At 51.5% G+C, this 17397-nt stretch overlaps 1 protein-coding gene across 4 annotated transcripts; it reads right to left on the reverse strand.

The window, feature by feature from the left end:
- Positions 1-668: 668 nt before the first annotated feature.
- LDAF1 (lipid droplet assembly factor 1) lies at positions 669-15337 on the reverse strand. Of its 4 annotated transcripts, none has more exons than XM_070413710.1 (5): positions 15270-15337; positions 12707-12879; positions 7454-7622; positions 5494-5632; positions 669-1442 (listed from the first exon to the last, which is right to left on the reverse strand). In XM_070413710.1, the coding sequence occupies exons 2-5, from the start codon at positions 12800-12802 to the stop codon at positions 1400-1402; spliced, it is 447 nt and encodes a 148-aa protein (XP_070269811.1). In that variant the 5' UTR covers positions 12803-12879; positions 15270-15337; the 3' UTR covers positions 669-1399. The 4 variants fall into 4 exon arrangements, with proteins under 4 accessions (XP_070269811.1, XP_070269810.1, XP_070269807.1 ...); XM_070413709.1 differs by having other exon boundaries at positions 669-1481; XM_070413706.1 differs by having other exon boundaries at positions 669-1496.
- Between the last annotated feature and the right edge of the window lie 2060 nt (positions 15338-17397).

Here is a 17397-nt window from a genome sequence, read left to right on the forward strand (position 1 = left end):
AGATGCTGAAAAGCTTCCTTTATGCCCTACTGTGGCAAACTGCCCACATCTGTTTTTGTCTGTCTAGCAAACATTTCCTTTCTTTCTGACATTCCTTGTGAGCCTCCTCCCATCTGTCTGCACCCCAGTACCTCCACCCTATGTGGGACCAGTGGAGCTGACCTACCCCCTCCCCGGGTTCCTGAAGAGCGTGCCCAGCCCAGCCCTGCCCTATCAGCACAGTCCATCCCCGTCACTGGATTGGTCCAGGGTTGCTCACATGACCCAAGCCTGTCTAATCAGAGCCAGACCCGAACACCTGTATGTACTATGAGAAAAGAGCAGCCTCCTTGTCCCGCACAAAGTGCTACCCATAAGGCTGCTGTAAGCCAGGGCTGCTGGATGGCCATGCAGGGAGGGCCTGCGGAAAGGCAGCTCACTCCAAGGGATGCAGTGCTGAGGCAGAAGGGAGCCTGGGCCCAGCAGCGCCGCAAGACCTAGCCCCGGGTTTCCCAGCTGAAATGAATCCCTCCCCTCAGCCTCCTGTTTTGTAAGCCACTTTGAATTGTCTACCTCTAGCAACTAAAAAGCCATCTTACCAGGATCTGCCATGAAATCGACAAAGAACAAGGGGGTCTGATGTCTAAAGAGAAAGGAAATAGAAAGTAAAAAAAAAAAAAAATGAAAAATGAAAATCTAAACAAATATTTATTGAATAAAATGCCACAGCAAATAAACCACTGAAGTAGAAATTCCATAGAATTTTAAAAATTTCTGTAGTCCTTTAGCGTTTTCATAGAACTTTTTTAAAAAAATGGCTTAACAGGACAAGTTCTTTAAAACAATACAAAAGTATCAAGTGCAAAGAGTAAAAGCACTTCACAGGAGTTAGCAGTGAATACTATTCCTTTAGACTTTTGAAAAAATGCTCTTGACTATAAAATTAAGGCTGTTCTAACTTTGAGAGTCCATTATTGTCCAATGTTGCTGTTCTTTCTGATAAAAAGCTAATAACACCGAAGAGCTTGCCCTGGTTTGGATATTTCTCGCCCCCACTCTTGTTTCAAACCAGTGGAGAAATAAACAGCTCCTCCCATTTCTAAAAAAAAAAGGAAGAGATAAAAAACAATCCACATTTGCCCCATTTGGGCCCTTGGACACAAGATCCTTGGGTCAAGTCAACCTTGGGGTCCCATCGCCAGGCTCTGGGGCTCAAACTGCCAAAGGCAAGTCTGCCTCATGGGGAGAAGGGGTGAGTGGCCGAGTTGCTGAGCAGGGCAGTTCTCACAGGGCCACGGCAGGGCCCTCTGCGTCGTAATCCCAGCGGCATGTATGCTCCGACAACCCTCCAAAGATGACTGGGAACAGGCTCCGTCCGCCCGTCGGCATTCCTGGTAGGGCCCCTGCAACCCTGCAGACTTCACGGCCGGCTGGCGTCATCGCTGGGGTTCTGTGTCAGTGGTCTGTTCCGTGACGAGAGCAAATGGTCAGCTCTAGGGCCTCTGTAAAGAGCAGGGCTGAGAGTGTACACAGCTGAATATGTGACGTGCTTTGATAGTTATTTTTAGCTGCTTGCTGTCACCACATGGGATTGGGGCTACACCAGTTTCACAGGTGAGGAAACCAAGGGCACAAGAAGGTAAAATGACTACGTGGAGACAGGGCTGATGCCCTTTTCCCTTTTTTTATCTGGATATCGTGCTGCCTGTGTCCTCACAACAATCCAGGGAGAAAGGCAGAGCAAGGAGGAACCCTATTTTACCAATAAAACAGCTCAAGCCCTGGCCATGTGGCTCAGTGGGTTATGCTCTAACCGTTAGAGCATTGTCCTGATACATCAAGGTTGCAGGTTCGATCTCCGATCAGGGCACATACGAGAATCAACCAATGAATGCATAAGTAAGTGGAACATTAATTAGATCGATGTCTCTCTCTCTCTCTCTCTCTCGCTCTCTCTCTCTCTCAAATCAATACATTAGAAAATAAAGAAAAAGAAATCTGAGAATAGAGAAGTTAAACAGTATATTCAAGATCACACAGCTAAAAGTGGTGGAGCTGGGATTCAGACCCTTATCTTCAGATTCCAATTAGTCAACTATTTCTTGATGATTCAACACCAGGGAGGTGGGGGAGGAGAAACAGGTGGGTCTTTTTTAGCCCCTGTGATGGCGATTTCCGAGGGTAGTGCTGCTGATATTACCTGGATCTATGGGCTGACAATCCCATCACACACCAGCCTGGCTGACAATCACAATCCCAAGGTGCATCTCCTCACAAGATTTTCCTTCAGGAGCTGAGAGAACTAAACACTTCATCGCCTGCCCTTCCAGCCTGGAGCACCCACCTGACAAAACACTAGCCACAGAGGTTGGTTGGGGAGGATGGAGAGAGGTCCCGGGAAAACTTCACATGATAGAAAGGGCAGACTCCGCCGTTGAAGGAACTCAATTGGTCTTGCTTCACCTGCTCTGAACGTAGTTGGTGCAGCCAGAGCCATAGCATCTTCCTTGTGGTTATCAGGTGACAACCGATCGGCTCCAGATGGCAATACACAAGCAGGTGGCTGGGATGTGATGGCGCCAGAGGGCCTGGGGAACGCTGGGTGTCTCCAGCTTTTGGTTAGGCCATAAAGTAAACCCATTTGTCTAAGCTGGTATCTGCTTCGGGTTTCATTACTTGACAGCCAAAGCATTCCTACCTGATAACACAGGGCTGAGAAGGAATCCTATCTCCCTTAGGAAGAGCTGTAAGGAGGCCAGGCACTGTACGTAAGCGCCGTACGTAAGCAACGTGGTGGCTCTACCAACTGCCCCCACTCTCCCCACCACGGGCCAGAGGCCTCGCGATGCCCTGCGGAGGAGCACAGCCTCCTCCTCCTCAGGCTGGCTTAGCTGCACGGGAGGCAGGTCGGTCGGCTCCTCAAAAGGCTGCTTAGTTCCCATAAACCCAGCTTAGAGTTTTATTTCCTTTTTTCCTTTTTTAAAATTTTAGTTATGTTATTTTTTGTTTTAGGGTCAAAATTCCATTTGCATCATGAAATAAAGTGGGCAGTTCCTCTCCCTCTGTGCTGTGGATTATTTAACAAGAGAGGCATCTGTGCAAGGGCTTTCCACTGACAACTATTTTCTTAATAGCAGAACACACATGTCTTTTTCACTCTCATGCTCCAATTTTTCACAGTGTAATTGGAAGAGCCACATGACTCAATGAACCAATATTCTCCAATGACCAACGAAGTTACGAAATCGTGCACGGCTGGAAAGATCTATCGGGAGTACTAGATAGACCAGTGGGTTCTAATGTAACGAGGTGCAGCAGGCCCCTGACCGCGCCTTTTGTCCCAGCACGGATGCAACGCCACAGGCTTGTGCGCTTGGTGAGCTACCTGTGGTCACACTGGCTTCATGCACCATTTTGCTTAAAGTCTCAGAACTTAGGATGACTTGAAATGAGAACTTGCTGACAAAAGCTCACATTGCAACTGGCCATTAAGAGCTGCCCTTCCCGAGCTCGGTGCTCTAGCACAGAGCAGGCCTGACCATCTGCGAAGGCGGCTCCTCGCTCCAAGCACTGGCCCAGGGCAGCACACAGTGGGACAGCATACAGACAGGACAGCCCACCCCCTAGGGCAGTGATGGCGGACCTATGACACACGTATCAGAGGTGACATGCGAACTCATTTTTTTGGTTGATTTTTCTTTGTTAAATGACATTTAAATATATAAAATAAATATAAAAAATATAAATCTTTGTTTTACTATGGTTGCAAATATCAAAAAATTTCTATATGTGACACGGCACCAGAGTTAAGTTAGGGTTTTTCAAAATGCTGACATGCCGAGCTCAAAAGGTTCACCATCACTGCCCTAGGCAGACGTTAAAGATCTCTGCAAAATGGGAAACAAGGCCACTCATTCCTTCCGTTTTGTATTGGAAGCATAATTACTTTTCATAAAAATATGTTCTGTATATCAACAGGTAATTTTGTTCTTTTAAATGAATATTTTTCAAATTTCTGTTATAATTTCCATTTGAATAATTATCGATACACTGAAACCACATAAACAAAAATTCTCCAAAAGACTCATCTTTTTAAAGAAGGTAAGATGGGGCCTGGGAACAAAAGGTTGAGCACTGCCGTGTGGAGAGCGCAAGGGTCCAAGCACCTTGCCTGGGAGCAGTCCTGACTCCATCTCCGTCTCTCCATGACCGACAGGGGGAGGAGGAGGTGGCCAGGAGCCAGCCCTGACTCCGTCTCAGTCTCTCCATGGCCGCGGGCGGTGCTGGGGCTGCACCTGTGGCAGAGCCTGTGCAGCAGGGAGAGGCATGGACACAGAGGCGTCAACCTCAATAAGCTAAACAGACCAACATTTTCTCTTTCATCTCCTTCAAGACTGACAGCGATCAAAACAATGTATGAGAAGCCTCATGCAAGTGCAGGGATATCCATGAGGCTCAGGGCTACTCTGTAGAAACCAAACTTAGCATCTCAGTCCTGAGAGCATGGGCTGGTGCGCTGCAGCCCTCGGGCCAAATCTAGCCTACTGCCTACTTTTGTAAATAAAGTTTTATTGGAACTCAGAGACACTCATTTTTGTTGGCTAATTGTCTATTGCTTTCACACCACAGCACCAGAGCTGAGTGGTTGCAACAAAGACCACACGACCTGCCAAATCTGAAATGCACCATCTGGCCCCTTATAGAACGCGTTTGCCGACCCCGGTCGTAAAGTCATTTTACATCTCGGGTAAGAGGCTTTTAAGTACCTGATCTGGATCTGAGTCCCTTCCCTGCCACTTGGTGCTGGGACTTGGCCTCCTTCTCCCTGTTGCAAAATGGGGCTAGTGCCTGCCTCCCCGGTGGCTGTGAGGGTCCCTGGCCCAGAGCACAATTAATTCAGCAAGGGCTGAAATGAAGCACAACGGGTCACAGCCCACCTGGAACTCAGATCCAAAAATCCTCAAGGACAAAATGCAAGCATAAAAAAATCCCCTTGGGAGCCCCTTAGGATGGTGGCCCATTACAGGCATAAGGTCCCGCCCGCTGGTCCCTCCAGCAGCTGAATGTCAGATGGAGCGCTGTCCCCACACAGGCCCTGGGGAAGGCGTCCGCCTGAGGAACAGCTCCAAGCCTCAAGCTCAAGACTTACACGCGATGTGAACAGGGACCAAGACAGAGCATGAATATTCCTCTTTCCTCCCAGAAAAATACCTTAATTTGAATTTCTGTAAATTAATGAACATCTTTCTAAAGGAACAAATCAATAGCTACCTCATAGAGTTGCCATGACAACACAATAATTGTCGTGTGGGTGGACGAGAGCAATAGTTTTGTTTGAAACTCCACTGTGAATTCCCACGTGATGCCCGATGTGCGCAGGGAACGATGAGGACCTGGCCTCCTACAATTACGCTTCTAACACTGTTGGGTGAGGGTATTATTTGTAACACCCCCCCCCCCCCGCCCCCCGCCCCGCAAGGAAACGATTAGGTTACCGCATTGATAGGTGTTTACCTGGGAGAAAACCAGTAGTTGATGAGGCTGGACATTGCCACGTAGGACACGATGATCGTCCCTGACACGGAGAGTGACACGAAGCCCAGGACACAGAGGACGCAGAATAGCGCGATGCCGCCCACAGAGATGACCAGCCCTGGAGGAGAGCTTGGTTAGTGGCATCATCTCACACAGCTGCCAGACCCTGGACCATTGTGTTTAAAAAACAGTTAACTCAGACTTTTTTAAGTGAGAAAAATATGTTTTTCATAAAGGGATCCGTGAGGGAAAACGCAGTACCGGCTATCAGGGAGGGTGGGGCTCTCAGAGCAGACGGCCCGAGGCGGATGCTAGTTAAGTCATTCACCGCCTCTGGGGCCTCCTGGAGCGTTAGTTCGAGGCGTCTGTAGAAAGGGTAAGTGATAAATGCCTGCAGGTGCTGACCTGACAACTCCATGACTTGCCACATGTGTGCTGGGCGGTGGCAGTTCTGTCTGCCCTGCTTCTCCTTCCCCCTCATAACAAAGTCCCCCTTTCCAACGTAGGACTAAGGACATGGCAGGGATGGCTGGCAGACACCCTGCTTCTTGCCTCAGGCGTAGTGAGCAGCCGGGACTCACCCCCATGGCCTTGGTGATCGTCTGTAAACATAGAATCTAAACAATGTGCTGCCTTTTCATGAAGCCTCACAGTCCTAGGTCAGCGTTTTCTGAGGTGTGGCCAGTAACCACGCGTCAGAACCAGAGGCATTGGGAGGCTGGTTAGAAATTCAGATTGCTGGCCCGAGCTGGTTTGGCTCAATGGATAGAGTGCCCGCCTGTGGACTGAAAGGTCCCAGGTTTGATTCCTGTCAAGGGCACATGCCCAGGTTGTAGGCTCTCCCTTCCTCTCTGAAATCAATAAAAACATATATATTTTTTTAAAAATTCAGATTTCTGGACCCTACCTCAGACCTCATCTCTGGATGAGGCCTGAAGTCATCATTTTCACAAAGCAAGACTCACACACACTCAAGTCCAAGAACCACTGCTCTAAAGGCTTTGCACATGCTGTTCCTCCGGCCTAGAAAGCCCTTCCTTACCCAAAGGAAATGACGTTATCGCACATCTTCAAGCCCTGCCTTCTGTAAAGCTTTGTCACCAAAATAAAGGGGACCCATCTCTCTCTAAACTCACTTTGTCCCAGTACTCATTCACCCCTCCACCATTCATTCACTCGCCCACCTGCCCATCCATACTTACTGAATGACCACTCTGCCAGGGGGTAGTTGGCTCATCGCCCACCATGCCTACCTTCTTCAAGTATAAACTGCTTCGTCCAGTCCCCGGGGCAGGGAAACAATTCGGGTGCTCTTGGCTCTGAGAAGCCACAGCAGGGACGTCAGGTGACTGCCTGACCCACTGCCAACCATCCCTTGGCTAGCATGTTGTGGCTTGTGATCTGACTTGAAAAGGCAAACTGAGCCAAACAGATCTGCTTTCTGGGCGATGTTAACTTAGCATCACAGGAGGAGGCTGAGAGTTGGCACTGGAACGTCAGGAGGAAGGGGAGAGGGGGAGCCGCAGTACCCCGCAAGGCACAGCAGGCAGCGGGTGCTCAGTGACTGGCTGGCTTAATGGCCTCTGTTGGACAACGGTCAGCATTCACGGAGAGGCTGCCCTGTCTGTGGACTGTGCTAAACACTTCACGAAATGTCAGCTCCAATCCTCACAACAACCCTGAGACAGCATGTTATATCCCTGCCTCACGAAGAGGAATCTGAGGCTCAGTGAGGGTATAGAACTGGTCCAACATTGCACTGGGAGTGCAAATTCTAATGCAGACTCCGGAGCCCGTGTTTTAACTACTCTGACAAGCGGCCGTGGTCCATGTGATTTTGACAAGAGTAGGGACCTTTGACCAGAGTTGCAGATGCCCAATAAACAGTGTTCTCCCAGCTGAGTCGTTTTTCCAAGGGGGCGAATAACTGAGCAAGTACCTTCCAGTAACATGACGCCCACAAAGGCAGCCAGGGAGGTAAGTACCACGAGGAGCAGGAAGAAGCCAACAGGAACGGCCGACATTACAACAAACACCAGCAAGGTGAGGGCTGCAAAAGGGTGGTGGTCCAGGTACTGGCCCACTGGAGACTTCATGAAGGCAACCACCTGCGGGCAGAAGGAAGAGCCAGGATTGGATGCACGCCTGACGCCGCACGCTGGAAGGCTCCTGAGGAAGAGCAATAACCCTCCCTGACGGGAACCCTCACACCCACAACTGAAGGCGACTGAGAGCCCCACCCAACCGCGAGCCCTGCGAGGGAGGAAGGGCCTCTGAGCAGATGCCCAGCACGTGTGTGTATGATGCGCTTCTGTACATCTGCCTCCCACTGCACAGCAGAGGCCAGAGGCACAGAGGTCAGGTCCCAGCTCACCTGCTTGCTGGGAACGCAGCATCGCAGCCCTGCCCAACCCCTGCGTCAGATGCTGCTGGTAAACAAGATGCCCGGCTGCCCCGTGCACCCACTAAAGCTGGGGCAAGGGGGGACTAAGGCGTCACCTAGAGCCACGCAGCTTCCACATGGCACAATGGAGGCAATCAGAGCTAAATCCCTCTCTCCCTGTCAAATGCTTTCAACGACTGCCACCTTGTTAGGAAAAAGACTTTCCGTCATTAGCCTGGACACCACGTTGGCCACAGCTGGACGGCTACTGCAGCTTGTGCTGCGTCAACAAGTGGTTCTCCTTCTTCACCAGGTGCGGGGACCTTGTGGGCCAGCTCAATAGAGGAGGACTGCTTTCTCTCAGAGCCGGCCCAGGATGGGCCTCTCTCCGTAGGCCGCACCCCAGCTCTCTCCTGGAACTGACATGCTGATTCCTGCTCCCTTGAAAGGTCCCATCATTCCAGAACTTTTCCCAGTAAAAACTGGTCCTTCCTATGCCTCATTTCTTAGAGTCCTGTAGGCCAGCAGCTGAAATGAAGACATAATTCAAGCTACAGTGATCACAGGCAGCACGACTCAATCCTCATGGGCCTCTACAAACAGCTGTGGCTTGTGATCTGACTTGAAAAGGCAAACTGAGCCAAACAGATCTGCTTTCTGGGCGATGTTAACTTAGCATCACAGGAGGAGGCTGAGAGTTGACACTGGAACGTCAGGAGGAAGAGGAGAGGGGGAGCCGCAGTACCCCGCAAGGCACAGCAGGCAGCGGGCGCTCAGTGACTGGCTGGCTTAATGGCCTCTGTTGGACAACGGTCAGCATTCACGGAGAGGCTGCCCTGTCTGTGGACTGTGCTAAACACTTCACGAAATGTCAGCTCCAATCCTCACAACAACCCTGAGACAGCATGTTATATCCCTGCCTCACGAAGAGGAATCTGAGGCTCAGTGAGGGTATAGAACTGGTCCAACACTGCACTGGGAGTGCAAATTCTAATACAGACTCCGGAGCCCGTGTTTTAACTACTCTGATAAGCGGCCGTGGTTCACGTGATGTTGAGTGTCTCAATGGTGGGAGGTGAGCAGGCTGCAAGGCAGGAGGCGCTCAGTGACGGGGACCCAAGTGCAGGGCTCCCTGTCCTTACCCAGAAGAGGCCTCTGGGTAACTCTTCTGGCTCTTCCACAAAATACCGACTTCTGCACATGGGCCACAAAGTTTCAATCGCACTGTATGTGCGCGCCCGCACGTGGTATTTTGTGGAAGAGCCACACTCAAGGGGCCAAAGAGCCGCATGTGGCTCTCGAGCCGCAGTTTGCCGACCACGGCACTAGGCTATATAAAATATATTATTAAAGTTAATTTCACCTGTTTCTTTTTATGCTTTTAATGTGGCTATTAGAAACTTTAAAATTATATACATGGCTCACTTCCATTGGAAAGTAAAAAAATAAACAAAAAAAAAGGGAAGAAATGGGAAGTAAAGTTCGGGCTTTTGAGCAGGATTGTGAGGATAGTAAAAAAAATAATCTAAGAAGGATGAGCCTGGCAGTCCTGTGCAAGAGGCAGTTAGGGAGATTGCAGGAAGTGGGACAGCCGCGCTGCTGGCCCCAGCAGCTGATGGCCCTGAGGGGCGGCAGCGGGTGACAGGGGAACTTCGAGGGGACTTGCTGGGGATCCAGGAGAAAAGCAGGCCTGTGCTACTTCAGTCCTTGAGGAATCTACTTTTCTCTTAGCCTCTTCTGCAGCTGGGGCCTACAATGAATATTAATTCAATAAACATTTTAAAAGAAACGACTCTGCCTCAGGACGACCTGACACACATCAGGGCTCACCCCACTGATCACCTGTCCCACCATCCTGGGAGCCAGCTGCCAGGAAGTCCTCTAGCCCAGCGGTCGCCAACCTTTCGGACCTCACGGACCACCAGTTGGCGACCACTGCTCTAGCCCAAATCCAGTCCAACGACCATGGCTGAGGACGTAAGATGAAGAAGGGAAGAAATGCCAGGAGGCCAGAGTTCATATGCTGTAATGTCTAACTCACAGGTGGGTGAAAATAGGAAAGAAGGCACACCACATGCCTAGTCAGTGTTGGGCCTATAGCAGGTGTTCAGGCAGGGCTAGCTCGTATACATCTCTCTCTAGCAGGCGTGGATTTGCAGAACTGCCTGCTCACTAACATGGGCACAATACTTGCCCTGCTTTTGTGAATATGCACAAAGCAGCAAAACACTTGTCGCCTAACACACACATTCCCAGCTGAGGTCAAACTCAGCGACACTTGTCTTCTAGTTTCCGCTCTCTGAACAACTGTCCTTTTCATGACCCATTGAGTGCCACCTGTCCCTCCACATTTTTATGAGTTTGTTTTTTGTTGTTAGTGGTGGTGATTTCACCGTTTAAAATGGCACCATGTGTAAGAAGGCAGCATTGTGGCTTACAGAGAAAACAAACTGTGTTAGATAAGCTTCATTTAGGCAAGAGCTATGGTGCAGTCTGCTGTGAGCTGTTAATGAATCAACCATACATCTTAAATAAAGTGTCTTTAAACAGAAATAGTAATACAACAGGTATGTATTCATCGTGGATGGAAACGCTATGACCAGGAGTTTGCCGGAACCTCGCCCTGTATTCCCCGAGGAGCAGAGACCCAGGATTTGCTGACTGAGTGCTGGAGATGACTTTACAGGACACAGCTGACACACAGAATGCGAATCAAGTGCAGAAGGCGGACGAGTTAACCTTTAGTAACAAGAGTCTCAGCCTGCTGCTTGTCCAACGAAAAGAAAAGCGGTCTAGCCCTAGCGGATCTGGCTCAGTGGATAGTGTCGGCCTGCGGACTGAAAGGTCCTGGGTTTAATTCCAATCAAGGGCACATGCCCAGGTTGCAGGCTCGATCTCCAGTAGGGGGATTGGTGATTTTCTCTCATCAGTGATGTTCCTCTCCCTCTCCCTTCCTCTCTGAAATCAATAAAAATATATTTAAAAAAACAAAAAAAAAGAAAAAGAAAAGCTGTCTAAATGCACAGAGTGCCCGCAGCACTGGGACAAGTCGAGAAAGCCTCTCCATAGAGTGTATTACTCCAGATCACAAAGCGGTATCTTCTCCAATGGATGGGAATCAAACCCACAGCCTTCTGGTGCATGGGGCTGTGCTATCCAGCACAGAGATCACAAAACAGTTCATTACCCAACATGCACATTTTTGTGGGTATACTAGAGGCTCGGTGCACGAATTCGTGCACGGGTGGGGTCCATCGGCCTGGCTGACAATCAAGGCTTATCGGGGGACCAGCTGGCTGGGGGGAGGGGCTGCGGAAGGTTGGCTGGTGGCAGGGGGGGGGGGGGGGATGGGGGGGCGGGGGTACGGGAGGTTGGCTGGCCAGTAAGGGGGTGGAGGGGCCACAGGAGGTTGGTTGGCCCAGAGGGGTAGGGGTGGCAGGAGGTTGGCCAGCCGGCCCCCCCATTGGGGCCAATTGGGGTGGGGGGAGGGCCAGCCAGGTAGGTGGGAGAGGGGCCACGGGAGGTTGGCTGTGGCAGCGCACTGACCACCAGAGGGCAGCTCCTGCATTGAGTGTCTGCCCCCTGATGGTCAGTGTGCATCATAGGGACTGGTCAACCGGTCATTCCAGTCATTCTGTCATAAAGGTCACTTAGGCTTTTATATATATAGATTGCCCAGAAAAAAGTCTAGAAGGACATACAACAAAATGTTAATAATGCTGTGTCTGGGAGCTGCTATTATTTTCCTGACAAAATGCTGAAAGGCACATGAAAGAAAGCTATAAAGATAAATGCAGGGAAGTGAAATATACTATCTGAAGTCCCATCACCATTGAACAGTGAACCCCTGGAAAGTGGCTAGTTCAAAGTAAGATATGATATGTAAAATGCACACTGGATTTCCTAGACTTAGTATAAAAAAAACAGTAAAGCATCTAAATAACTTTTTTCATTAATAATTTTTATAACAATTACATGTTGAAATGATATTTTGGGTATGCTAGATTAAATAAAATACATTACTAAAATTAATTTCATCTACTTCCTTTTAATTTTTAAATGTGCCCACTAGAAAACTTTACCATTTTTTAATACTCACCCATGGATATATTTTTCTATTGATTTTTCTTTTTTTCTTAGAGAGAGAGGGTGAGAGAAAGAGAGAAACATTGACTGGTTGCCTCCCATATGCATCCCGACCCGTGATCAAACCTGCACCATAGGTATGTGCCCTGATGGGAATCAAACCCACAGCCTTCTGGTGCATGGGAAGACGCTCCAACCAACGGAGATACCTGGCCAGGGCAGTCACTAGAAAACTTTAAATTACATCTGTGGCTCACATCACATTTCTATTGGACACTGGGTTTCTGATGGAATACTGAACTCAGATCTCCAACTTTGGCCCCCTCATTTTCCGGGTTATAGATGAGCCCAAATTAACAACAAAGCTAAAAAAAACCTCTGGTATCTGAGACCTGGACTGAAAGCAGTCTTTCCACATCCAGTGAAGAACTGCATTTGTGCAGGGGTGGTCCTGCGGCTGAGCTTCCGGTCTATGAGGTGAAACTGGATGTGTTGTATGTGTGACTCTCAGGAAGTCTCCTGAAATTCACGGTGGCTTGCAAGTCTTTCTTCCCCCTCTCCTCCTCCTACTGCCTGGAATGTGGATATGATGGCTGAGGCTAGCCATCTGGGACAATGAGCTTGAAGGTCACAACTTAGACATGGCAGAGAGATAGCTTTCTATGGGGCTTAAGCTAATGTTACCTTGGGATTTTCCATTACACATACTGATTAGAAACTGACCTTCGAGTTATTCTGGACAGATTCTATGAGCAAAGACAGCTTCCTCTGCAGCTCCTGCAAGTCCTTTGAGGCACTTGGGATGTCCTCTTTGGCCATTCTGCAACACACCTTAGTCTTTTAGGGATTAACTCTTCCACCAGCCGAATCCCTCGTCGCCCTGTCTCTTGTTGTCACTGGAGAAAACAAAAAGTTTCTTAAACCATCAGTGGTCTCAGCAACTGGCCCAACAATAGCTTCTACTATCTTCACACATTGATGGTGGGCAAACAGATGGAGGGTAACTTGGCAATATCTATCAAAATTTCCAATTGCACACACCTTGATCCAACACTTTATTTTCCAGACACATGAAGGAAATAATAAAACAGACATATCACAATGTACCAGAAAGATGTGCAGTGAGTGTATCCCTGATTAGACTATACTAGAGGCCCAGTGCATGAAATTTGTGCATGGAGGGGGGCCAAAACACTCTGGTATCTGAGACCTAGACTGGCCTGCACCCTCAGTCTGGCCTGCACCCTCTCCAATCCAGGACATCCCTCTCGCAATCCAGGACCGCTGGCTCCTAACCACTCACCAGCCTGCCTGCCTGATCACCCCTAACCAACTCTGCCTGCCTGCCTGATTGCCCCTAACTGCTCTGCCTCGGCCCGCCACCATGGCTTTGTCCAGAAGAACATCCGGAAGACGTCTGGTCTATTCAGCCTAATTAGCATATTACCCTTTCATTAGTATAGATAATTAATAGCAAAACAATGGAAAGAAGCTAACTGTCCATTAGTAGGAAACTGGTTAAATAATGACAAATTTATACAACGGAGTGTTGGACAATCATTAAAATGATAATGTAGCTATTTAGTGACATGAAAATATGCCTATAAGTGAGAAAAAATGATAAAAGACTTCATATGGTTACATACATATTTCATGTACATATCCCATAGTGAAAGGCCTAGAACAGTGATGGCAAACCTTTTGAGCTCGGCATGTCAGCATTTTGAAAAACCCTAACTTAACTCTGGTGCCGTGTCACATATAGAAATTTTTTGATCTTTGCAACCATAGTAAAACAAAGACTTATATTTTATATATTTAAATGCAATTTAACAAAGAAAAATCAACCAAAAAAATGAGTTCGCGTGTCACCTCTGACATGCGTGTCATAGGTTCACCATCACTGGACTAGAAGGACATCTAACAAAATTGTATGGGTATTATCTCTGAGAGCTTATGTTTACTTTTTTGGCCTGACAAAATACTGAAAAGAAGATAGAAGAAGCAAGAAAGCTGAATGTACTATTTCAAGTCCCATTGCCCGCCTCCCTCCCAAGAAACCCTTTCTCAAACAATAATGGTGGCCAATTTCTGCATTTATTACACCAAACTGGCTGGCTCCCAGCTGCGCTGCGCAGAACCCTCCTGGGATCACCTGTGTGTACGCCTCTGCCCCTTAACCGGGCGCCGGAGGGGAGCCTGGCATTGCCAGGACTGCCCCAATCGCACATATTTATCTTTTATTGAATATCCCACACGCTAAGGGTGTGTGTGTAGGGTGTAGGGGTAGCTATGAATATCTACAGGGTCTAGTGGCAAATTAAAGGGCATTTTAATCGCCGCAGCGGGAGCCTCTGCTAGTGCTGAGCAGCAGGACCCCCACACACACACCCCGCCCCCGGCGGGGGGTCCCCACGCCCCGCCCCCCCCCCGCCCCCCCCCCCCCCCCCCCCCCCCCCCCCGCCTCTGGGCGGCGCGGGCAGAGGACTTGGATTTGGGAAGTTGCCAGCACTTAACCTCCCCTAACCCCATCTCTGAAACCCACAGAAACAGGCCCAGCTCCCCTAACTGGTCTCCGGGCCTGGCAGCTCCCGGCCACCAGGACCGGTCCGGGGAGCTCCACGGGGCGGGCGCGGGTGGGAACGCCGCGGGCCAGGGCCGCCCCTGCCTCCCGAGCCTTCCCCGCGGAGCCGGCGCACAGAGCCACCCGCCCCGCCATCGGGGGCAACTGCTACCCAACCGTCCCCGGGAGTGGGGGCTGGGGCCGCGGGCTCACTCAGGCCCCCGCCCCGCGTCTCTCCGCCTCCGAGAGGCCGGGGAGGCGCCCAGGGGACGGGATCCCAGGGGAGGGGCGTGGTGCGGGCAGGGAGGCGCTCGGCCCGGAGGACGGACTGGGAAGGGGAGCGCAGGGGGAGTGGAGCGCCCTCCAGACTTTGGGGGGCTCTGCAGTGACCGGAGGGGGGTTCTCGGGAGGAGCAGGACCCGTGAGGAGGGGCTGGGGACTCCGCAACCAGGATTCCCAAGTCGGGCGGCGTCTCGGGATGGGATGGCGCTGGCAACCCTTTCACCCCAAACTGGCAGGTGTGGGGCCGCGCGGGGAGTTGAGCTCCCGGGGTCCAGGCGGCGAAGGGGTACACTCACCTTCTCCCCAAACTGCTGCCGCCGCCGGCGGGCCGGGCACCCCAGGGCCTTCTCAAGCCCCGCCCTAGGCTCCGCCAACCGCCTGCCCCGCAAGGGGCTCTGCAGCGCACACCCGGTACCCCGCGCGCAACCTGCGAGTTCTCACCTGGTCCCCGCCGCGCTGCTACCCGGCGTCCGCAGATGGAGCCGGGGGAGGAGCCGGAGGAGGAAGGGACGCGCAGGCCAGGGCGGAGCGTGCTGCCCGCCCCGCCCCGCTCAGGGTCCAGCTCAGGGCCCGCCCCGCCCCGCCCCGCTCTGGGCCCCGCTCCGCTCAGGGCCCGCCCCGCCCCGCCCCGCCCCGCTCAGGGGCCCGCCCCCGGCTGCTCAGGGCCCATCCACATCCTGCTCAGGGCCCCGCCCCAGGCCCCGCCCCAAGCCACGCCCTCGCCCCCCCCCCGCTCAGGGCCCCGCCCAAAGCCACGCCCCCAAGCTCAGGGCTCTCTTGCGCCTGCGGTGCCCTGGGCACAGTGCATCGCCACCCACCTACTCCCAGCCTTTTGGAACCACGAGGACCAGCCCCGCGAGGTTTATGGAGGAGGAGACCGGCTCACTGGGAGCCGCCCTATCTTATTCTCCGTGGAGACGCGAGTGTTCAGGCCATCGCTGGAACAGGTGCACCGGAAGCTCTTCTGGAAGCGTCTCTGGAGCTCAGGGTATTTGAAATAGGATTGCGATTGGAAGATTTAAACACCACTTCTCGAATGCAGGCGTCCTGAGCTATATCTCCGTTCTTTGTAGACGAGAGTCTGAGCCCAAGTCCCTGGGTTCCAGGAAAAGCCAGCACACTGCTCCCTGGCCCCGCAGGCCTCCCAGCAGGGCTGACTCTGCGCTGGGAAGCTCTGTGTTGAGGGGCCTGTCCTGCATTGCAGGAAGTTTAGCAGCGTCCCTAGCCTCCACCCCCTAGAGGCCACTGGTACTCCCCTTCCTCCCAGCTGTGACAACTAAAAATGTCCCCAGGCATTACCACATGTCCCCTGGGGTGGTTGAGAACCACTGCCATGGAGAATACTGGTTAAGACCATGGCCTTGGGGTGAGGGGGGCACCACTCCTGAGCTCTGTCCCAGGGCTGCCTCTCACTGTGTGACCCGGAACCAGTGATCTCACTGAGCCTCAGCTTCCTCTGTGAGATGACAGACCTGAGAGCTGGCCTGCTGCTGCACAATTAGTTCTCGGGCACTTTCCCTCCTGGCGCCTATGCTGATTACATCTCTTCTGTGGCCTGTGGCCATAGCACCCTGGAAAATAACTCTTTTTTTGTTTGTTTGGTTTTTAGCATTATAGATGTCTCCCATTCCCCTCCACCCCCTCTTTCCAGCCCCTATTCACCTCCCCCCCCACCCCCCCACCCAGGTCTTCACCACCCTGTTGCCCATGTCCACAGGCAGTTCATATCCTATATCAGTGGTTCTCAACCTCTGGCCCTTTAAATACAGTTTCTCATGTTGTGACCCAACCATAAAATTATTTTCGTTGCTACTTCATAACTGTAATGTTGCTACTGTTATGAATCGTAATGTAAATATCTGATATGCAGGATAGTCTTAGGCGACCCCTGTGAAAGGGTCGTTCGACCACCAAAGGGGTTGCGACCCACAGGTTGAGAACCGTGGTCCTATATAATAAAGAGGTAATATGCAAATTAACCCTCACACCCTCACAAGATGGCTGCCTACAACCAGGCTAGCAGGGGGGTTAGTGAGGGATGACTGAACAGCAGGCTGCATGGGGTGACCAGGCCAGTAGGGGGGGGGGCAGTTCTGGGTGACCAGGCCAGCAGGGGGGGCAGTAAGAGGCAACCAGACTGGCGGGGGGGGGGGGCAGTTGGGGGCAATTAGGCCAGCAGGGGGGCAGTGAGAGGCAACTAGGTCAGCAGGGGAGGCAGTTGGGGGCAACCAGGCCAGCAGAGGGGGGAAGTTGGGGGCGATCAGGCTGGCACCTGTGGGGGGGCCAGGCAGGCAGGCAGGTGAGCGATTAGGAGCCAGTGGTCCAGGGGATCAGGCCTGCCTAAACTAATAGTTGGACATCCCCCGAGGGGTCCCAGATTGGAGAGGGTGCAGGCTGGGCTGAAGGGACCCCCTCCCCCATGCACTAAATTCGTGCACTGGCTTCTAGTCTATATATATAAAAGCCTAATATGCAAAGTGTCTCCTTGGGAGTTCCACTGACCTAGAGTTTGATTGCTTGCTATGACATGCGCTGACCACCAGGGGGTGGTACGGAATGAAGGGTAGCC

Source organism: Myotis yumanensis, unplaced genomic scaffold (assembly GCF_028538775.1).
Source record: "Myotis yumanensis isolate MYYU_CA2020_CCGP unplaced genomic scaffold, mMyoYum1.0.hap1 SCAF_4, whole genome shotgun sequence".
NCBI lineage: Eukaryota > Metazoa > Chordata > Mammalia > Chiroptera > Vespertilionidae > Myotis > Myotis yumanensis.